The 23,652-nt window shown below is 44.3% G+C and overlaps 1 protein-coding gene and 1 non-coding gene across 3 annotated transcripts in view; one reads left to right on the top strand and one right to left on the bottom strand.

Moving 5' to 3' along the window:
* LOC119435935 (uncharacterized) overlaps positions 1-23,652 on the top strand; it is a 167,538-nt gene that overhangs the window by 17,580 nt on the left and 126,306 nt on the right. Inside the window, exons 3-4 of one of the 2 annotated variants that reach the window (XM_049660887.1) lie at positions 2,565-2,736; positions 22,207-22,251. Coding sequence is in view for 1 of the 2 variants with exons in the window: in XM_037702637.2 (XP_037558565.1) it covers positions 22,207-22,251 (45 nt within the window). In the remaining variant the exon portion in view is untranslated. The remainder of the gene's footprint in view (positions 1-2,564; positions 2,737-22,206; positions 22,252-23,652) is intronic. The other variant, XM_037702637.2, reaches the window with a different exon arrangement.
* Positions 23,324-23,397, bottom strand: Trnap-ggg (transfer RNA proline (anticodon GGG)). Its single transcript has one exon. It is a non-coding gene; the product is annotated as a tRNA-Pro (tRNA).

The raw sequence follows: 23,652 nt of genomic DNA, 5'->3' as shown, positions 1-23,652 counted from the left end.
ATCATGGCAGTTAAACATGGGTGACAAGCAACTCACGAGGGCTGTGCTCGAATTCAATGTCGCAGCGATTTTTAATAAGCATGCAAAGGTGTGCACCTTGAAATCATGAAGATGGCAAGTGCTTCAGTGGCTGCAGCCCTCACGTTGCCGACGTTGGTCTCGTGATTCATTGTACCCTTAAAGTATTGTTTGCATGCTATTAGTAGCAGCTGGAAGCTAAACATTTCGACAGAGTTACCTGTCTGGTTGGGAAAATTGATTAAGACTTAGAGATTGACTCCAACCAAATAAGGAAATTTACTAGCCCGATGTTTCGGAACGAATTCGGCTCCTTCTTCAGGGGGTATTCTTCGGAGGTGGCGGTGTGCCGCTTTTAAAAGGTCCGTCGTAACAACGGAGAGGAAGGGGGAGAGAGCGTAAGGTGCGGGGACACTTGGCAGGGCACCTGCGCTAGACAGACAAACTAGGTGGTGGGGGGGGGGGGGGTTTCCTCAGTACATGGATGAAAGTTTTCCTCAGGTACATGCATGATTGCTTCTGTATCGTGAAGGAGTCGCAAGTCGAAAACCTGCAGAGCCATTTAAATTCTGTAGACCCGAATATACAGTTCACGTCGGAGCGCGAACAAAACGGATCGTTACCATTCCTAGATGTACAAGTTACACGAACCAACGGCAATCTAAAATTCTCAGTCTACCGAAAACCAACCCACACAGGCCGCTACCTACACTTCGCATCCAACCATCCGGCAAACCACAAGGCATCGGTCGTAAATTCTTTATTGAAAAGAGTCGAAACTCATTGCACTATGGAATCAGATCAAAAGAAAGAAAGGAGAACGGTTCTCAGCGAACTCAAAAGGAACAGCTATACAACGGAATTCATTCGAAAAACAACCCGACAACAAAAAAGAAAAAACAAACTACGGGACTTCCAACCATTGACTCCCCCTCGACCAGAGAAACGAGTGTCCATCCCATACGTCAAAGGTACCAGCGAAGCTCTCAGCCGAATACTGAAAAAAGAAGGCCTCAAAGTCGCGCATAAACCGATGAACACTTTGAATATCCTCATTCCTAAACCAAAAGACCGTCCACCAAAAGAAAAAGCTGAAGGCGTCGTCTGTAAAATCAGCTGTGCCGACTGTCCGGCGTCGTACATCGGGGAAACCAAAAATCTAAAAGAAAGAATCAGACGACATGAAAACTACGTCAGAACATTCAACCGAATAGTACGCAGCGCCGTCGCCGAACATTCCGAAGACTCCGACCACAAGATTTCTTTCCAAGAAACCTAAATCCTTCAAACAGAGACAAACTGGCGAAAAAGGCTACTACTCGAGTCTTGGCACATTCAGAACACTGCGGGTAATATAAACCGCGTGAAGGGCATTCTTCCTTCTTTGTATGTTCATGGCCTTGCAGACGAAAGGAAGAAAGGACCCCCCCCCCCCCCGTCCCTCGTCAGTCAACGCATTCCCGCGACGAAAGGGCGCCCAGCGTCGGGCAACCCAGCCGAAGCCCCCCCTCCACCCCCACCACCTATTTTGTCTGTCTAGAGCAGGTGCCCTGCCAAGTGTCTCCGCACCTTACGCTCTCTCCCCCTTCCTGGACCTTTTAAAAGCGGCGCTCCGCCACCTCCGAAGAATACCCCCTGAAGAAGGAGTCGAATTGGTTCCGAAACGTCGGGCTAGTAAATTTCCTTATTTGGTTGGAGTCAATCTCTAAGTCCTAAGTCTTATTAATAAGTAGCAGGTAGTCAAGGTGACACCAGTTCATGAAATTTTAATTTGGACGCTGGAGGCCTGCAAAACGAGCCCGGACAGTCACCAGCTGCTTGGCAGTTAGTTTTGTGTATTGCCTATTAATGGCTGACTAATTTCTTGTGGTGATTGATGTCGTACTGATGTTTGCAATATTATATATCTTATTTACAGTGTGTAGCATATAGTGGAGATCTGCTACCCGCATTCCAATCTAATATGTCACATTTTGCTTAATACTTGTGACACCTATCAGAAATGCATTCTCCACTAGGCAAACGTGTTTTTTAGCACAGGCCGCTTCTTAGAGAGAACATCGAGACTTTCGTCAGCTGTAGGAAATCGAAGTCAAAACATTTTGTATTTTTCACAATATCTTTACTTCTATTCTTTCTGTGTTATCAGATAAGCACAACATTGTAAATTTTTCAGTAAAGTTTGTTTTACACTCAATTGTATTTCATATTACACCTTAAAATGTGTTTTTGAAAAAAAATTTTTGGGGGGAAGTACATTTCATGAACTTTATATTGATATATATACCATGTCATTGTAACTCTAATGGTGTGTTCAATAAAAAAATTTATTAGAGTCTTACAAAACAGGGCCTTTTTTTTTTTTTTCTTTTTACTAAGTTCACTATGAGCACAACTTCGTTCTATTCATGGTAAAAAACTTAAATCAACTAAATAATGAATAGGCTTGGCCAAGCCATATTTCTTGGTTGGCTTGTTTATGAAGTAATAAAATAGTTAATTATCCGAAATACCTAAGAAGGCTTTTGAATTGTCTGACTTTTCAGGACATCTGTGTGACCAAAGCTTCCTTTGATCTTCAGTGGTTTGCACATTGACAGCTTGATGGTGATTTCTAAGCTGTTTAGTTTATCGTCTTTACAATGAATGGCCTTAGTGCAAAATGACCAATGACTAAAAGCAAGAATATAACCTGGCCAGTTTCCGGTTTTATATGATGTAAGTGCGGCCATAAAACATTTACAATGAATTTTCCTTTTTAACAAAGTGACATGCATATGCAAGTACATTTTTATATTTTATAATGAAGATACCTTGGAACACCTGTGCATTTCCTTTATGTTGCAATAGCTCTGGACAATGAATGCTAGTGGGTGTGCTGACACATGCAATGCTCTCTATAGTTTACTGGAGCGCCTCCCGTGTTTAAACCAGTACATACACTATACGGTTGCATATGAATGTCAATACAGGAGCCACCTTTGACTAATACACACATTTGACTTGTGATCATAAAATATGTCACCACAACCCTTTATGTGCAGAAGTTTAGGGTTCGTATTTGATCAAAGGTGTGTTAACTCTTTCAGTGTCTGTTTTTTTTTTTTTTTGGGGGGGGGGGGGGGGTGATGCTCTCCCAGTGTGGGGGAGTGCCATGTTTTCTTTTTCTCGGATATTATAAAATGAACGCATGGTTTAATTTTGGTTGTGCAGAAATGAAAAATGACATAGATACTAATAGCAAATTGTTTCTTGGTGTGGTCCTCACATTCCTATTTAACAAAAGGAATGTCAAAAAGAACATGGCGGTACAGAAACATGGAAACGTGCCAGTACGTTGGGGACGCTGAAAGGCTTAAGGGGAGATGCACCTCGGAAATCTACTTTCGTTAATAATAAAGCTAAACTTCTGCAAAATATAGAGTTCAATATCTTTTTACTTTTTAGATATCTTATCTGGTTCTTTTTCTGTCACCCCTGAAGTGGGAAAAGTATAGGTCGGCATACTCACTCACTCACGAGCACCCCCTTCCCCTTGACTTACACTTGCTGCACACTCATTTTACAGTCGTGAGAAAGTGAGTGAAGAAAGGTGTGAGTGAATATGAGAATAAACGCGTGAGCATGAGCAGGAGTGAATGCTGGTTAATGTTAGTACGAACGAAAGTCACTTGCAGTAATTTCAAGTCGACATGAAAATCTGAACATGAGTTACTGTTGGTGAGTGTGACTGGGCTTGAGTAGAAATGTGAGTGACTACTGATGTATGTGAGTGAGTAGAGAGCCTGCAAAAATATTGGGGAGTGAGTGTCCTCCTGCTGTTATGTCGACCTATGCTTATACAAGGCTGGTGTTTATATATCAGGTGTAGCAGAGTGTTATAACATAGCATGTATTGCTTATGTACAAATAATTGAAAATGAGCTCAAAAATTATTTTTTTAGCTTTAAGCTTCAAAGCAAAAACATTTAATCTTGACTATCATTATTGAGAACATTGATCAGTGGTTTTCTGAAAAGCACATAACTAAAATTGTTGAAAATTACATTAAGACCTAGAGATTTGCATTTCATACATGCTGTGTATGAGAACACAAAATTTGGCTTAGATTCAGTCAAATTGGGTACAAGAATTTTGGTGCACGAGCAGTAAAAACAGCTTAAGATCAAGAGGAAAACGAAGTTGAAAGTTCTAAACATGCTTTCTTACTATTGGAGATGTGGGGATGGTCACTTTGCATGAAATTTGGCCATAATGCTGACTATACCGCGGACAACTTTCTGTGGCAATGAAGGGAAAGGTGCGTGCGTATGGCTGCTGCACATGTGTTGCCGCGCCAAGTAGTCCGGCAGCGTTTGACAGTTCTTTTGGTTGCTCGGAACAGACGCTGAATCGACGCAGCTTCCTCATGCGAAGCTTTCGCGTTTGCTGAGACGCAGAAGGGAAGAACCGCAAAATAAGCAAACTTTTACATTCACTGGTGTGTTCTGTTTTATTTAACTGTTGCTAATAAGGTGTTTGTTTTCTCTTCCCCAGCCTAAACTAAAGTGGATTTAAACACTGGACTCTTTTCAGAAGCGCTCTCACTTGTGAGCACCTTGTCTCCGTTGCTTTCCCGTCATTGCCACAGAAAGTTGTCAGCGAGTATAGTCCTTTTAAAGGAAGTGTAAAACTTAAAAATTATCCTGCTGCATAGGTGGTGCCCTCAACCCTTGCAAGCGTCCTCCTCCAGGCTGGCTTTCTTTGTTGCACTGTGACAACAATATTTAGCTTCAGCTGTCTGTTTTCTAGACATTCGAATTCTTCTCTAGTCTTTCTGGTTGCTTGGAGTGAGCCCACTCCCAAGTTGGAAGGACGCCCAGCACCTGTGGAACCTGCTTCTCGAAGCCTTTGTGGCCTTTGTTGAACCATAGTATGGCTATAAAAGTGACCATTCCCAGAACTAGGCACGAATTTGGCCGAGCACTGGTGAAAATTGGAGAACGAACCGGCGCTCGCTCAGTCAAGGCGGCCAGTGCTAACTTGTTCTTACACCAGGAATGCTTGCCATCTGGACAAAACTTGGGTTTTGATTGTGCCCTCGTCCGTTGAGCACGAATGAAAAATTGAGGTCCCTACAGCTACCATGCCTCAATTAGAATCATTTTTCGGTCTTTAGGATTTAAAAGCTCCTTGATTTTTTCACACATCAGAATAGAATGCTGAAGCATAATTTTTTAACCAATATCGAAAAAAAAAAAACCTTTTTTAAAAGCGCGATTTTTCAACCCTCATCTCCTGCTAAGTGACATTTGCCTGTGTAAGGTTACGGAGCTGAATTAAAATGATGGTTCAAAATATATATTACAAATTGGCTATTACCTGGCTTTTGTTGACTGGGTGAACTGTGATCAAGCATAGGTTAATGTACTCAAGGTCTTGTAAGAAAAGGGGTCACAGTTTGTGTTCCATTCCAGAGGCCCTTCCCCAGAGAGATAAAAACCAGTTGTTAGATTTAAGCTCGTTTCACATTATTTCTTTAAAGACCCCCAAATTCAATTACCTTTTCAGTGAAATTTTGTGTTTGGACTATGCTCCTTGAACTTTATATATCTCTTTTTAGCCTTAATTTCCCACTTTAATTCCACCATAAGTCATGCATCCATAATTCCACCCTAAGTCATGCATCCATATAACACAACAGAAATATTCTGCGCAACTAGGGTGGCTTATGTCAACAGGTTTTCTCGAGTCCCTTTTTGCGAGTGCAAAATGTAGTCTGCCTTAAAGAATGAAGGTCAATGTACGATAGCAAATCGAGTATGAGGCTTTGAAGAAAGAAAAAGTGTCAGTGATACGATATGTAAATTTAGTATTACAGGTGCTGCCAGTACAGAGTGTATGGTGTCACTCTTCTCTGGTGAGTGATCTAAGCAGGGTAAAGCAAGTCCTAGTATAAACCTCTGCAGTATAAAACATGCCCCTATATGCATTGTGTGATAATGAGATGGTCTGTCAAATGATGGTACCTAAGGCAGATAGGACCCTGTTTGAATATTTGTGTAGGAAGATAACTCCCTAAATGGGTTTGTCCGAGTTTTACTTATGTCATTGCTGACACGGCACTTGCATACCTTTACTAGCAAGTACTACTATGCTGACAAAATACAGTGATTAGCACACTTGCAGACTTGCAGGGGCATGCACTACATTGCAAAATCTGAGGTTGCACACATCGGCCAGCCTTTGATTGCACATATAGGTGTTTGACTGCCTTTATACTGACTGTTTGCTGCTGTTAGATTTTATGATGTCCAGTTGCGTATGTTGCATCCTTTTCTTGACACCTTATCAGTTTTCTTTATTTAAAATATTTTTCTTCATTGTTTTTTTCTTCTCATGTGTATATATTTTCTTGCATGTGAAATAAGTGCTTCATAGGTAGAACAACACCTGTCACACTCCTACTTCACCCTGTCAAAGTTTCCTTGCACTCTAAGCAAAATTGTATGGAACCATATGGATATGAATGAAAATCCTCTTTTTCAAAACAAAGAGTTTTGCATTTCGGGGTAATATAAAAAATCAGCTGTGCATGCACCTTAAAATTTTGAGTTGTGCTGTAGTTTCTCTCTATTGAGGGAAGACAACTTAGTTTAAAAGTTAATTGGTTTGTATAATGTGCATGATAATAAAAGAGCCCTGAAACACTTTTTGAACATAGTAAGGAAACATTGCCTATCTGTTAACGAGGCTCCTGTGAACATGGTAAGCCAAATACTATTGCACTTCCTGCAACAGAGAATTGATAATCTCATGTCAAAAGGAGTGAAAATCGCTTGTTATCGCTTCTGCAATCTCATTGCAAGCAGCTGGACCCACCAACGCTAGTGGCTGATTTCATGATCACGAGAATGTTCGTAGTAATAACAGTAGCTAAGTTTTAGTTAAATAACTTAAACATATTGTCACGGGGATTCACAAATACACGGGAGATACGGAATCTTATATTAAAATATTTACAGGCTGCTGCTACCTCAGAATGGCTGACAGCACTCGCGCAGCATGCCCCGTCTTCTTTCTCTTCACGTAGCAAAGCAGTCCTTTGGCGGCATGCTCATACACAATGCCTCGTAACATCACCCCTGGCGGACTGAGCGCCGTTACGGTGCCTTCTAAAATCAGTCAGCACTGCTGGTGTAGTAGGGTTTTAGCCGTGACACATGGACAACATCAGTAGCCGACGTAAAAGAAGAAGACTGGTGATTTTGGAGCGGAGTGATGAGGTAGTCAATGTCGTTGAGCTTGCGGAGAACTTTGTAGGGTCCTATGTAGCAAGGGAGGAGCTTCTCGCACAGGCCTTGGCGTCGAGACAGCGTTCAGAGTAGGACCAGAGATTCAGGAGGGTACTCTACTTCGCGGCGCCGGATATCATAGCGCTCCATTTGGGAGGCCTGCGACACACATAGCCTACTGTGAGCAACCTGGCGAGCCATTCTGGCTCGAGAGAGGATGTTCTGACCATATGCGGTTGATACGGAGGGATCAGCAGAAAGGAGCGTCTCGAAGGGCATCGCAGGGTTGCGGCTGCACAGGAGAAAGAACGGTGAAAAGCCGGCGGTGTCATGCCAGGACGAGTTGCAAGCAAAAGTAATGTAGGGCAGGGTGGCGTCCCAATCGCAGTGATCAGTAGAGACGTGTACTATCGTGATGGAAAGAAACGTGAACAGTGGAGCGCGAGGCCGAAGCATAAGTGAAGGTATAGTGCTTGCCGTCCAGTCATCACCATTGACAGGCGCTCACGTCCGGTTTGATTGCGCTGTGCGATGATGCACCACCTATACTGCGATATTTTTGTTTCTATTTACTTCTCTTTTATTTGAAAACGAGAAAAGGTTATGGCGCAGTAATGATGACAGCGCAAAATCACCATTGACAGGTGCGCACGTCCGGTTTGATTGCGCTGTGCGATGATGCACCCCCTATACTGTGATATTTTTGTTTCTATTCTACTTCTCTTTTATTTGAAAACGAGAAAAGGTGATGGTGCAGTAATGATGACAGCGCAAAATGTACTAACAGGAAAAAAATATAGGCATAGGACATACTGGCATAGAGAAGGGTCGGAACGTGCGGAAGAGAGTTACTGAATGGTGAGCTTTAGGGTTTCATCCCGATGCTGTTCGGTGCCGATGTCGCATAAATCAGATATGACGAGCATGCAGGAATCATTGTCATGGTCAGCGAGTTTAGCAGGGTCCACCGAATGACCGGAAAGACAATTGGCATCGTGATGTAGCCAGCCAGATTTATAAATTAACCTCAAAGGTATATTCCTGTAGTCTTAGAGGCCAGCGACCAAGGCAACCAGTTGAGTCCTTGAGCGATGACAGGTAACAAAGGTCGTGGCCCCGCGAGAAGGACGCGTCCTTCTTTAGAAGGTCGGTTAGGGGTGGGGCTGTGATGCCGAAATTGCGTATAAAGCGGTGGAAGTATCAGCATAATCCAACAAAACTCCGAACAGCTTTAGTACACGTGGGCACAGGGAAGTTCTTGACAGCATTAATCTTGGCAGGGTCAGGTTGGACACCTGTAGCACTTGCATGATGACCAAGCACAGTGATTTGTTGTCTGCCGAAATTACACTTTTTGGAGTTTAGCTGGAGTCCCGCTCCATGAAAGACAGCTAGAATGGTTGCCAAACGAGTAAGGTGACTTACAAACATTGGGGAAAACACAGTTATGTCATGTAGGTAGCAGAGGCAGATGGACCATTTGCAGCCACAAAGGAGAAAGTCCATCATGCGTTAGAACGTTGCAGGGGCGTAGCACAGTCCAAAGGGCATAACTTTGAACTGATAGAGGCCATTCGGTGTGATAAAGGCAGTTTTTTCTCGGTCCAGGTCAACAGAAATCTGCCAGTAACCTGAGCGCAGGTCTATGGATGAGAAGTATCTCGCACCGTGAAGACAGTCAAGGGCGTCATTACGTGGCAGCAGATATACGTCTTTACACCCCTTATTTTGTTTAAGGCACGATAGTCGACGCTAAATCTCCAGCTGCCATCCTTCTTTTTGACCAAGACTACAGGTGACACCCACGGACTTGAGGAAGCCTCTATGACGCCTTTGGAGAGCATCTTGTTGACTTCTCGTCGTATGACCTAGCATTTGGAGTGGGATACACGATATGGTCGCCGTCTGATAGAAATAGCATCTCCGGTACGTATTCCATGACTTACGAGAGACGTTTGACCGTTTGTCATCAAAGTCGAAGATATCCCTATAGGTCGTTAGGAGGTGGTAGAGTTCCGCAGCTTGACAGTTCGGAAGATCAGGGGCAATCATTGTGGTAATTCCGTCGGGGAGTGGACTTGGTGAGTCGGTTGCGAGAAAGGACGAAGTGTCGGCATCTAATGCCGTGACGTTGCATTCATCAAGCGCTGACACGTTGGCCACTCAGATGCCTTGCGGGAGAGCTTGGGTCGAGTTGCTGATGTTGAGGAGCGGGTGCTGGACATGGTTGTTGACAACAGTCATGAGGGTGTGCGGCGCAATAATATTTCAGGTCAACAGCACGTCAACTAGTGGAAGTACTATGTAGTCACCGTCTCGAACTGGTGATGCCGTCGTCAAGGCGACACATGTGGCGGCTTGCGGTGACAACCCAACATAATCAACAGAGCATAAGCGGTGTGACGGTAAAGCTGGAACATCAGCAAATTGAGGAAGCTCAAGTTGAAGGACGCCGGTTGCACAGTTAATGAGAGCAGCATGGGCCGACAAGAAATCGAGTCCGAGAATGACGTCGTTGGGGCATTGCTCGAGAACTGTAAACAAAACAGATATATGCATGGCGATGGTGATGCGATCTGTGCACATTCCGATGACTGCGGGACTTCTTCCATCAGCGACACGAATAATACCAGTAGCGGCGGGCGGGGGTAAGTACTTTCTTGAGGTGGCGACGAAGTTGATTACTCAGCACCGGAGATTTGTGTCCCAGTATCGACAAGTATGGGAACAGTCAAGCAGTCAACGTGGATCAAGTTTTGTCGTGTTGGCAATATGAGGAAAGGATTTGAAGTGGTAGTCGAAGATGCAGCATCACCTCTAAGAGCTGCATCCCTTAGTTTCCCTGTCGGAGGTTGAGCGGCGATGTAGGACGTCGTCATAGAGGCAAAGGAGACGATGGACGACGCGCTGGCGGCGAACTGGACTGGTGACCTCGGGGTTGCAGGAAGCGGCTGTGCATTGTAGGGGTGGCATCGACGTTGTATGGCTCAAAAGGCTGGAAGCGGCGGTAGCTATCACTGTTGTATGGCTGAGTGGGCTGAAAATGGCGGTAGTTGTCGGTGTGGCTAGCAGTGTCATCCCGGGTTAATGGCGACACCCAACGGTTGTTGCAATAGCGCGACGTGACCGATACGGCGGCAGTGGAAACAAATTGGCCGATCATCTGCCGTCCACCATTCAGCCAGATTATGAGAGTGCTGATAGAACCGTTGTTCCTGGGGCGGCGATCTTGGGCGAGGCGGCGACCTAGGGCGAAAGTCAGTTGTTTGAGACTGAGCAACGGTGCAGATGGCAAAACCCAACTTGCCGAGTTCCTCCCGCACAGTGGACTGGACTAGGGAAACGGCCGGCACGTGAAAATCGCGTGGCCGTTGTTGGGAAGAGCAGGAGCAATTGCTTTGATTTCCCGATGGGTGATTTGTGTAAATTCCGGCAGCGACGGCGACTGCAGACGAGTGGCCTTGGCCGTCTTCGCATTATGACGTCGGAGCGGTGTTCGGTAGCCGAGCGAATGACCTCGCAGTACGCTGACTTTTGGCCTGCTCAAAACGCCGGCATTCTTCAATAATTGTGTCGACGGTTGCACAATTTTAGCACAGTAATACGTTGAATGCATCGTCTGCGATTTCCTTCAGCACGTGACCAACCTCGTCAGACTCCGTCATGTCTGTGTCAACTTTATGGCAAAGAGCCAGGATGTCCTGAATGTAGGATATGTATGGTTCAGTGGTCGTCTGAGTGTGGATGGATAGCTTTTTCATTGCGGCTGCCTTACGACCCATGGGCTTCCCAAACAAGGCACTAAGTTTTTCTTTGAAAGTGTCCCAACTTTCAATCTCTGCCTCATGGTTATCGAACCATACCTTTGCCGTTCCTTTGAGCCCGTTCGCCAGCATCAGCGTCGGGTCCCAATGATTGATCTCACTGATGCGTTCATAATTGGCAATCCAATCTTCGACGTCAACTTCATCCGTACCGCAGAATGTCCCTTGGTCTTTAGGATGCGTAAGGATGATCATTGACGTTGTTGTCTGTGCTGGTGCTGGCGTCGTACTGGCCGGCGCCGGCAGCGTGGTCGTGGTCTCGTCTGTCATCATGATGACCCCAGCTCCACCAAATTGTCACGGGGATTCACGAGTACACGGGAGAGACGGAATCGTATATTACAATATTTACAGGCTGCTGCTACCACAGAATGGCTGACAGCATCTCACGCGGCATGTCCCATGTTCTTTCTCTTCGCGTAGCCAAGCGGTCGTTTAATGCCATGCTCAAACGTAATGCCTCGTAACAATATATACATGTGCGATCTCAAAAAGACAGGAAAATCATTTAATCTTTGCACTGCGGGCTATACAATACAGTTGCGTGTAGCTGCGTCTACTGCACGTGGCCTCCGAGATAGCAGCGGTGTGCTGCGTAGCGTAGTCTACTGCGGCCGCCATGAGGTTCCGTGACGAGCCTTTTTGCCACCGAGACTCTCAACTTTTGGGCAGTGCTTTGCCCTCTTAGCATCTCCACTGTGTAGTTTCCAGCTCAATAGAGAGAAAGAAATCTGCATATCTGTGCAATAGCTCCACTGATACTTAAAGATTTCAAAAAATTTTTGCGGCATCAGACTCATGAGACTACGTGCTTTTATAGTGAGGCCATTCATTGATTCACTGGAGGAGTGTTTCAGGGCCCCTTTAATGAGCAGCCAAGTATATCTACAATAATAAATAGGCTTTCATACTTTAAGGTTCTGCTTAGCATCACTTTTATGCTATTAAAAAAAAAAGGAGAAGATATCCTGTAAATTTGACAACTGATACATCAAAGGCGCTGAAGCTGTTTATGCAAGTTCTCGCACTGTTCGGAAGTACTAGGGGTCTGTTTGCTGGTTCACAGCCTCGCTTTAACGCAGCAGCAATTACTGCAGCATTCAAGCGGGATCGTGGCTGACTGTTCTTAGTGACAGCTCTCACGCAGGCTGCATTGCAGCACCATGGTGTCAGCTTTTACCACTGCAGCCATAGAAACAACTAGCTGACCTCTAGGTTGGCAGGTATGAAATAATGCGGAGCCCTCCACTACGGCGTGCCTCATAATCAGAACTGGGTTTGGCACGTAAAACCCCAGAAAGAAGAAGAATAATCACATTGTGTGATCACAGTTCCAAATAACGTTGGCTCTTATTTTCTCGGGCATCATATTATAGAGAAGAGCGGAAGCAGCATATTATTGCAGCTTTGGTAAACTTTTCTGGTTGACAACATCGTTGAAATCGCACTTGAGGAACTGTTCCTAAAAGCATCCTTCGCCCACCAGCTCTTGTCGGTGCTGAGAACAATGCTGCTTTAGGCCCCCATGATTTGTAGTTCAGAGCGAAGAAATAAGTGGTCCTTTGATCTTCTCTGAAGCAGAACTACTGCTACTATATATATTTGGTGCGGACTTTGCTTGTTCGCCACGGGAGATGAGCTTCCGCTAACCATGCTGCTCACCTTTTCATCGTAGAATCTTCAACTTATTTTAGGAAATTGCAAACATTCAGTAACAGAGACCTGTATCTCCTCATTGCACAAACTGACAGCTTTTCACTCTGCGTGCTTTATCAGTTACACACCGTCCACCACTTGTACCAGACGAGATGCGCCGCTGAGCACTGTTGTACTGAGCGCGGCGCCACTTTTGCGTCATGATGCGAAGAAGTGGCAAACTACGCTCCAGACGTCAAAGCTACTCCTCTAGCCACCATAATCCTGTTGTTGCTATGCACACGCGTCTTGTTAGGCCTACGGGCGGCGGAATTGCAGAATGATTTCAGAAATTGGATGTGCTATGCGCTCATAAATAACGTTTCAGGTGAGTTTAGAGAAAGCAGAAGCTCATTTCAATAGTTACTGGCGATCACCGTGAGTGAGAACGGAGCCATCACGAAAATTCATGGTGAAGCGGGAGCCACGGGTGCCGCCATGTTGGCTATTTCTTAGCATGCGTAAACATTAGATATCTGTGCTCGCCCCGCGCTTCGACACGTATGATCTGTCCTGCACCATCTGTGCGCGTGTAAGCATGCGTGGGCGCGAGCTTTCATGCGCCAGCACGCGTACGTGTAGTTTGGCCCTAAATGTTACCCGGTATAATGCGACGCGAGAAACAAAAATTGCACGTCCTTAGTCCAGAACTTCTGCGGCCTGACCAGTCTCCCCGTTTCGCCCTACCAGTTTTCACTGGTCATGTGGCTCCGAGCTGGGCAGCATGGCCTCTCACTGTTTGGGTGTGGGGTCGGTGATGGGGAAGTGTGTTTGTGGTAGAGTGAGTTGCATTCTTCACAATGTGGCCATTTGTAAGAGTAAAGGGTGGGGTGTATGTTGTGGCATAGACTGAAGTGGGTGAACTATTTTGTTTGAAGATGTTTGAAGTTTTCTTGTATAGTGTTGTAGTGGTATGGCTTTCAGCTTGGAGCTAGTGTTGCTTTCTTATGAATGCCCTGGCCTGAGGTCTCTTATGTGCACAACAGTCAGACTTCGTTTCGGCTCTCTTTGTTTTTTTTTTTTTTTTTATTGGCCACATTTTCAGTCATGAGAATCTTTTGCTTCAGCATGATGGTGTGCCAATAGCAACAACGCACCTTCAGGAGTCATCTAAGGTGCACAAGCTGGTAATTGTTCGCTCTGGAAAATGGTGCCACAGTGTTGAGATAACAGCATTTACAGGCACTATTCGTATAACCCCATTCCATTGATGGTGATGCAAGCTTGGCCATGGCCAAGTTGTTTACATGTACTGCTTGGGATCTGCTAATATGCCTGCCACAGGAGTTCAAATCCTACTACATCCACTGTTCTTCCTTCTTTCAATTTTGTGTACCGTATAAAAAAATAAAATACCATTTCAGCACAAATTTAACCCGTTCGCAATGCAGTAGCTATGTAGTGTTGGATAGAACTAGAAGTGGTATGGCTTGGATTCCTGATTATGTGAAGTCTGCTCGGCAGCATGGCACCATTGTGTGTAGCCGTAAAAAAAAAAATTAAAAAAAAGCAGCTTAGGTGTTGCATAGGAACGCTGCCAAACATGCTGGAGGTAGCCGAAGAGGTACTTATGTGCCTAAAAAGAAATATGAAAGTTTTGATGCAGATGTCACATGGTTCCTAAGCACCTTTAAGGGGAAGACAGGGAAAAAGTTGAAGGACGCTCAAGCTTTGCCTTCAAGAGTGGAACGTGATAGCATTAAAAGATCTATGACTGCTTCTCACGCTTTTACCACGAAACGCTGGTGGCGAACACTATGCTTGAAGGCAAGCTTTCTGGTAGAAACGCGGCCTCTTATGTGGGTCCATCCCAGAGGTTGTGCACAGCCGTGCCAAAAAAATGATCATTTTCAGGTTTCTGTGATTGTTTTGCATTTTTAATATTTCAGTTTGAGAAGATTTAACATAAAAGGTATGTGCTGTCATTCTTTTGTTTCATGACGTTTGTGGGCTGTCATTGTCAAAATTCTGAGGAATGACTTTGTCATGAATGTAAGACAAGGTGTGAGCAACTTTAGTGATAGAATGGTGTGGCAATTTAACCTCCACGTACTGCATGTCATATAGCAAGGCGTGGCATATACATATACCTAAATATATACGAAAATGTTCGCTCACAGAAAACTTTTCCATCGCCAACACCGACACCAGATTTTCTGTGACACTGGGCCCTTAATGCTATCGCTTTAAAATGTGCCTTTTGCACATGCTTGTTGAGGCAAAGGGAGAGAGCCTTGGCATCATGGTGGGTAGCTCGCCTCCTTGCACCATCGTCTTGCAATATTTCATTTTTATTAGCAAATCATTTTCGAAAATTATTGTGGTTTAGCGCTCCCTAATTGGCAATACACAGCTTCATGTATAACCAAAATTTCTTACTGGGCATTGTGGGTCTTTTTAGGGAGTTTTTTTAGTTTTTAATGTTTGTGCTATATTTCTAACCCTTTGCACTAGAACAGGTCATGCAATAGATGATATGCAAAAGTCCATAAGCAGACATTGCCACAGAGTGAACTTTTCCTGACCAAGATGACCGCATTCCTGCTAGTAGCGCTGTTAAAGCTGAGACACGCTTTGAAACCTTGGATGGTGCGGGGAAAGGACGGTGCCAGCAATGTCACTGACCCGCATGTTGATACTTCTATTACGATTCTAACCCGAGGTCCGCCATCTTGGTTGCGTCAAGGAGGTGTGTGAAGAAGCGCACTTGCTGGTTTTGTGTATGGTCTATTAAAGTCAATTGAGTCAAAGGGCGTGGGGGGGATAGAATATTTTTTTGCAACACCGAAAAGTACAGTGCTGGCATGTGGTAGGTGCATGTAAGGTATGTTTTCTCTGGTACTAGGAGAGTTCACTGCACCTGTTTTCTCCCAAGTAAACGAAATACGAAATAATCTCTTATGTGCCCCGCAGGGTGTCACAGCCTTCTTTGCATTCTTCTTACCCCTCCACATTCCCATGCAGCCCAACAGCCTTTACTCAAATTTAAACTTTTCTTAATAGATACTTCACTAGGAGTGATAACTGGGCGAGTTGCTATAGGTTGTACATGTTACATAACAGCACTCGTCCTGTCTGTTCCTCTTTTTCTCTGCTGTGTCGTTCGCACTGTTTTGTACCATGTAATTCACCACTCCCTCGGCCTATGACATGCATATGCACACATGCAGCATCTGCAGCAGACTGTCCACGCTTTCAGCAGGAACTGAAGAATTGCTTACATTTAGAGGTGGGCAAATATAAACTTTTTCGAATATGAATCGAATACGAACAGTAAGTATTGAATATCGAAGTCAAACGCAGCCGTGTATATTTATAGCGGGAATTTTTATTTCAGTATAATTAGGTGCCACGCCTGTACTGTCTAGTGCAAAAAGACACCTATTAGTGACAAATGGTCGGTTTTAAGCACAAGATCACTCATTTTTATTAAAAAGGCTCCATGGATAGCCTCTTAACAACTTTATATCCTGGTGGCAAACAAGCTTTCCTAGAACGAATGGCTGCTGTATGAATAACCTACCAAAAGGCTGAATAAATGGTTGCTGACAGAAGTTCAGAAGGACTTGTACATGCCGCCAACACTGCTCTTGATACGTTTCTGGGAGAGCATATAATAGTGATTTTTCGTAAATTTTAGGCATTTCATCCGCTAGTCACTCTGTGAAAATGTTACTTCTTGGTGGTCGGGCACCAAAAACCGGTGCGCTATGTGACATATTTGCTTAATTTTCAGTGCAGACATAAAGCCGGTTCAGCAGGTTTAACTAAATGGGGTTTTTTCATTATTCCCAGTATGATGAACGTAATTTCTGTTCGATGTGGAACAATTCTTGATCAATTTCCCCTAGACAACTGTAAAGGTGCCCGTTGCAAAAAAAAAGTTTTGCTGTTTGTAGCATAAAAGGAAAAACTACATTAACACTAAACGCTGCACTGAATGGCAGACTACAAGGGAAAATCGCACATTATCACATTGTCTTCCACCGCAAAACTGAAAACAGAGCTTGCATTGCCACTTTTGTTGACTCACTTCTGATAATTTGTGGTACTTTGTATAGCTCACAGAGAAAACTAACCAGGTTTTAACAATTCGTTGTGGCAAATATGTGGTTATTCTTAAATATTCGAAAATAACGAGTAATTACTGTGTAGTTTTCAATTCGTGCTCGAAACTTCAAATACTGACTCACCCCTACCTACATTTAATGCCGTGCAGTTTTTTTTTTTTTTTTGCTTGACAAACAGATTACCGTGTTTAATGTATACTGCTGAAAACATTTGTGCACAACAGTGGTGAAGGTATTGCAGAAGACATCACATGGGAAGGTAGAAACAGTGAGGTCGCTTGCCTGTTTGAAAATACCCACCAATTCTCTGTAGGATGGCCATGGCTAGGACAAGATGCACAAGGAGGTGTTACATTGATTGACACAGATGTGAAATTTTTTAATTATGTGTAAAGGAACATTACAGGCAAATATTAAATCAAGCTGAAGTGATAGATTAATACTCGCAAACGTCTAAGGCGTCTATATTACCAAGAACAGAGCTTTAGTAAGCGAGAAAATAAGCTAAGTGTAGGACACGATTTGGGAGTCAACCGAGCCCGATAATGTCACAATGCCTAGTTATAATTTTGTCTCTAGTAGTAAACCACGGATCATAAAAAGATCAGTACAATACATTTTAAAATGGAAGAAAGTTCTATTTGTGCACTTCTATTCGATTCTCAAAAAGAACTCGTTTATTTACCCTTGATTATGTGGGTGTTCTCGCTCAGCCCCACACCATCTGTGCTCTCATGTTTTGTTAGTTTTGGCATCATGTCATGCTGTGCTGGTACTGCTGGCTCACAAAGCTCATGCTGACTGCAAGCAACAGAAAATGCATTCATGTAATAAGGTGAGCTGAAGTCGCTGAAAAAGAAGTACAGCATCACTAGCGAAAGTATTGTTATCCGAAGAAACAGACAACAAGGTCCATGGCGACGAGTCTTTGAAAATGATCAGCAAGTCATGTTCCCGATAAGTGCTTAGTTTGTTTTGGGTCTTGATAATGCAGCTAACTGCACTGTCTTGGCTCAGTTACTGGCCACCGTTTCGTGTTTTATGCCAAAAAAAAAAAAAAGAAACCATAACACAAACTCTTCTGCACTGTTTTACTCACTGACACCGACAAACAGTGGTGAGGACGTATGCTTCGTCACACTACCTCACTCATTGCGGGCAATTTGAATTGCATTGGAAGATTGTGGCCTCTTCAGTCCCAATTTTCTCTGCAACTAAGTCGTTTCTTGGCACAAAATTGTTATGAGCATTTTGGAAGGTTATATAACAGTTTACGTTGACTTAATATTTCTCTTTAGTGCCCCTTTAAGAGCTAAAGGGTTTACGCAGAGTACCCTAAATTGATGTTTATGTTCAGAAGAATGTTCCTTACAGGATCGAAATGTTCATGCACAACTGTTAAGTAATTTGCTGGTCCCTAAGGCGGTGTATTTTAATGGACTTGATGCTGGGTTCATGGCAAAGTGCATCATGTGGAATATTTTGTTTGGTTTTCAGTTCTGATATTCTAACATTCATATCATGCGCTGAACGGATGGTTTCATTGGTGTCTGTTACAGCTTCTTTTTTCATGTCAGCAGTGATGATAAGAATTGCTTTTGATCAAGCCTTTGCCTATTATTTTTCCTTTTGATTTGAAAAAGAGTAGCATAAGGTGTGTTTGGACTATCATCTTATGACAAAAAGGTACTCGCATTGTAGAAATTAGCTTTTGTTTTGTCCTTTCTCTTTTGACTTTTTGTTCGTGTATACATTCTGCTGCAGTGTAGTGAAACTTGTTAAAAATAATTTCGTTTCAGCTTTAGTTTAGTGGTTTGTACACTTAAAAAGCCCCTTACCAGGTGTGGCCTTTTTGAGCTGACAAGAGACCCGCCACGGTGGCTCAGTGGCTAAGGCGGAACGCTGCCGAGCACGAGGTCGCAAGATCGTATCCCGATCACGGCGGCTGCATTTCGATAGAGGCGAAATGCAAAAACCCCCGTGTGATTGCGCTGTAGTACACGTTAAAATTAATCTGGAGCCCTCTACTATGGTGTGTCTCATAATCGGAACTGGTTTTGGCACGTAAAACCTCAGAAATGAAGAGCAAGTGCAGTGCATACAATGAGTGCTAACGATTGTGTCTACTAAATATTACATCGCTACATGCCGTGGAAAGAGCTGAAATTTGAAACCGGAAGCTCTTTGCCCTTCTCCTTGTGGGCGCTGTGCTTCCAGCCAGAGAGGGACATATATATCGCAAGTGTGCTATGTACATCGCCGTGCTGTGATGTCACTCTCGGTGACCCGTGACTTCGAGAATTATTCAAGGCAACATCAGTTATTTGCTTGAATAAAGGAATAAAGTTTAGAGAAATAATAAAACATGCAAACTGAATATCTGCTTGTTTTTGGTTTACTTTGTACCGTAGCAAGAGAGATGTACTTCCGTTTCATCTGCTTGTTCCCACGTCGCGCAGTCACGGCGCGTGCGGACACTTAAACTATGTCATTTTCTATAGCAGTTCAGCGCGATCATGCTCTGTGATCCGCTTGTGTCTGTCTTAGTGTTCGTGTAGCACTGACTTGTAGCCTACCGCTAGTCAGGTGTTCTTGTGCACAGCTTGCAAAATCATGTGCTGCGCGAAACGCGACAAATGCAACAGCTCGTGCACGACACCGTCAGCGGAAGTGCGCCGTGCAGTAAGAAAACAAAAAGAAAGGAAGGCGGAGCCCGTGACATATGCAAGGATAGGACTCCTGCGCCAATTGCACATTTTTGATACAGACGCAAATTCCTGCGCCAAACGCAGAAAATAGACCAAAATTGCGCCACGCTGCGCCAGAACGGCTTCGGCAATGGCCGCGAATAGCGAGCGGGTTCATTCTCCGAAAAAGTGCAGCCATTCACATTATGCACACCGCGTGACAGCCCCTCCTGCAGAGTTTCTTACAATTTTCGCACTTACAACAATGGACTTTTCGGCGCTTCCGGCCGGCGCGCGCGCATTTAATGCTTGTGCTTATATTAAAATTTCTCAAAAAAAAATATGCAGATTATTTTGATTCTGTGTTGCAAAGTCCTGTTCAAAATTATCGTCATTTAAGTAATCATAGAATATTCCACCTACTCCTCTCGGCCTATTTAAATATATTGCTTTATCTAATAACTTCTTAGCATAAATACATATCTCAAAATTTGTTTGATAACCTTCTATCTTTTTCATTAATGCTTATTAATTATTTTCAATACTTTTTACTGCGCGGCCACTGCCGGCTGTTGTCGCTGCTGTCGGAACGGCTAGGGGGGCTGTGTTGAGAGTGTGCTAAAATTCGGTTGAGTGGGCCGAGCGGTGCAGCGCTCCCTAGCTGAGGTGCAAAACAACAAAAAGCAGGCTGAGAGCGCTGCGAGCGAACTAGATATTTCGGAAGCACATGCTGCAGCGGGGGTGAGGCGGGCTGGCGTCCGTGTCCCCAAGGCCGGTATAACATAAACTATTTCAATCTGTTATTATGCCCATATGGGTTATGCGTGAGCCATTTTGACCTATCACAAAGGGCTAATGGCGGATTTGGAATAAAAAGTCGCAGTATCGCCCAAAAGGCGAAGCATCAATTGCGATAGTAAATTAGTGGACAGCTATACAAAGCAAGGCTAGTAGTTTTATTGGCTGTATAAAAAGCATTGGCATACTAACCAAATTAACAAGCATGGTGTCACACGCGCACAAGCAAACAGGAACACATCTCACTCGATTACCGCAGAAAATCGCTGTGAGAACGCTGGATTGAGCAAGCACGCCAGCAGCAATGAGCGAATTCACCTATGTGCTTGCTGCCTCGCTTCAACGCGAACTAAGCGGCGAAAAACAGCGCACACGAAGCTATCAGCACTCGCACTATGTCCCTATCGCAGATCGTTTTCAAGACGGGGCCCGTGCGGCCGCGCCATACGCAGCAGCCGCCGGAGTAGAACGACTTCTCCCCCCGGTGCTTCGCACGCGATGGAAGATGGTGCGCTTCATCCCCGCTTTCCTCACTCGCACTCGCGAGACTGAGCCGCCATCGTCGGCTCATATAGTATACGCACATACAGTATACGGTGTGCGGCGATGTTATCGCCCCTGGACATTATATGAAACATCACGGCAACGCCAGAAATGCGCCTTGAGTGTAATTGCTATCGCAACAAAAACAGATTGGAGTAGTTTTACATTATACCAGCCCAGGGTTGATTGTGGCTCTCTGTCTGACATTTGGTGACCCAGAAGTTACATTACAGCGTCGATTGGACCACATAACCTGAGAACATTTTCCGCTATCGTCATGAGTGTAGGCACGGGAATATATAGTTTAATCGTTCTACAACCGATCTTCCCGGCTTTACAGGAAAGCATGGGCCGAGCCGCCGCTCAACCCACCATTCCATACTCTAGTACGCTATAGCTACAAAGTTCGCTTCTACCACGAGCTTCCTGTCGGTTTATTCTGTGTCTCGTCATGGTTTCGAAGTGCGCTGCTGTATTCCATTATTTCACCAAAATTCAGATTGGCCTGCTCCAAATTCGACTGCTTCTATATGAAATTTTATCTGCTCTGAAATGAAATTTAGTCTGCTCCAAGCTGCTCCAAAATGCTATTTTGTCTGCTCCAAACTGCTCCAAAACGCATTTTGACCTGCTCCAGAAATTGCACCAAAGTTACTTTGGACAGTCCCACCCCTGCATATGCGTCACGCGATCCTTGAGCTCTGGTATGAGAGAATGCAAGGGGAAAATTTCCGCTTGCGTAGGCTAGAGGGGCAAGTGGAGAGAGTGTATGTCTGTGGTTAGGCTCACCTCCTGTAATCATGGGTTTGTGGCACTGAAATATTTCTGTCTCGGCTGTTAATAAACTAATTAAGAATTCTTGCGGTAGAATTCTCTCAAGAGGGCCTGCAACTTCCAGCGTATAAACTAAATTTTTTATGGGGCCTGGTGAGGGGTGAAAACCGTACAAACTACTTTCCAAAGTAGTTTGTGTGGTTTTCTGTTTCTCATGAGTGCAGCATGGCGGCACCTGCATGCCCCAGTTTGCTCCGCATGATGCAGGCTTTGTGCAGAATGTGTTCACAGCGTTTTCTGCATTTTCACAGCATTTTTTGTCATGGGAGAGATAGCACAGTCATGATACAATAAGCGTAAAGCTTGTTCTGCATGAGCTGATTGCGGGCACAACACTGGTACGAATCAGTTCGCTAAGTTCCAAATTAATCAAATTTAACTTTATTCACTATTTTTAAGGATTATTTTTTTATGATAGCATGTTAGTACTGTTTCAAAACTGGTTTATTATCTGTTTTTACAGTTGTGGTACTAGCAGCAATTTCTGGAGGGACATTTGCCAGCCGCCGTAAGTGTTTTGCCTTATTTACACCAATTTAATAGCGTGTGCTTTTGTTCTGTTTTGTTGTTAGATCTAGCCTGATCTTTTGTTTTTCTTTTTTTTCTTTCAACTATAAGACTTTGTAGTAAATTTCTGAAATATTTGTATAGAGCACTTCTGTTCTTTGGGAAAAATCTTACATTGATAACTAACTTCTGCAGTCTCATCACTAGTTATTAAGCATCCCTCAAAGCATTGTAAACAGGTAAGCACAGTGCATAAATCACATGGTGACGATAGTGTCTGCAAAGTATCACCTCGATGTGTGCCACAAAAATAGCTCAACATTCAAGCAGAAGCCAGTGCACCCTTCTTGCAGGAGCCTCTCTTCCTCTTGGCAGATAATGAAGGCATACAGGCACAATTATTTGCAGTAGTCGATAGAGCTGCAAAACTGCCTCTAGAAATGTGTGATGCAGCAAGAAAACAACTGAAGCAAAAGAAAAAGGAGGTGGGGCTGCTGTAAATGTTGTGGGCTCTTGGCTTTGATATGAAAGAAGGCAGGAATGTCACTTGCAGGCACTGGTTAGCGTTACGTAAGTTAGTAAAATTTTTGTTACCCATTTGGGTATTCTGGGCCTCAGTGTATGTAAACCTCAATGTGATTTTGTAAGCATTGGCTTGTCCTTAGATTCTTCTGCACAGCAAAACCACTATACCCCCTTGTTATGGGAGCTTCTGCTCAAGGAAGTGCCCTGTGTGATCGTACTGCATTTCATGAGGTTGCGCTGGCATAGTCTTTGCCCACTTCCCGGGTGTTTTGTGTGTTAGTGCTGATCAACACACTTGTGGATATTATCTTGAACTCTAGTTGAATGATTTATTTTGAAGGGAGGGTGTCATGGCCCTGTCGCAGTTGTGATACCTTGATGTGGCTATGTGTCAGATACAGAAAAAAAGAAGCGCAAGAACGCAAACCACCACCACATTGTGGCCAAATTAAAGGGAAACTGAGACATCCACCGAAATGTAGCAATTTGCTACAATGGAAACCCAACCGGGTTCCTGGAAAGAAAGCCTCGCAGTTGAAGAAAAATTCGTCCTGGTCCGGGACTCGAACCCAGGACCACCGCCTTCCCAGGGCAGCCGCTCTACCATCTGAGCTAACCAGGTGGCTAGCAGATGGCAGGGCGAAGTCGAATTTGTCGACAACTCGAAGCAAAGGCAAGTGTAGGATGTAATAGTTCAGCGGAAATCCGCTAGGTGGAGATAAGTAATTAAAGGGAAACTGAGACATCCACCCAAATGTAGCAATTTGCTACAATGGAAACCCAACCGGGTTCCTTGAAAGAAAGCCTCGCAGTTGGAGAAAAAAAAATTCGTCCTGGTCCGGGACTCGAACCCGGGACCGCCGCCTTTCCGGGGCAG

The sequence above is a fragment of the Dermacentor silvarum genome, chromosome 1, assembly GCF_013339745.2.
Source record: "Dermacentor silvarum isolate Dsil-2018 chromosome 1, BIME_Dsil_1.4, whole genome shotgun sequence".
NCBI lineage: Eukaryota > Metazoa > Arthropoda > Arachnida > Ixodida > Ixodidae > Dermacentor > Dermacentor silvarum.
Note: the sequence above shows the minus strand (reverse complement) of the source record. Positions and strands in the feature narration are given on the sequence as shown.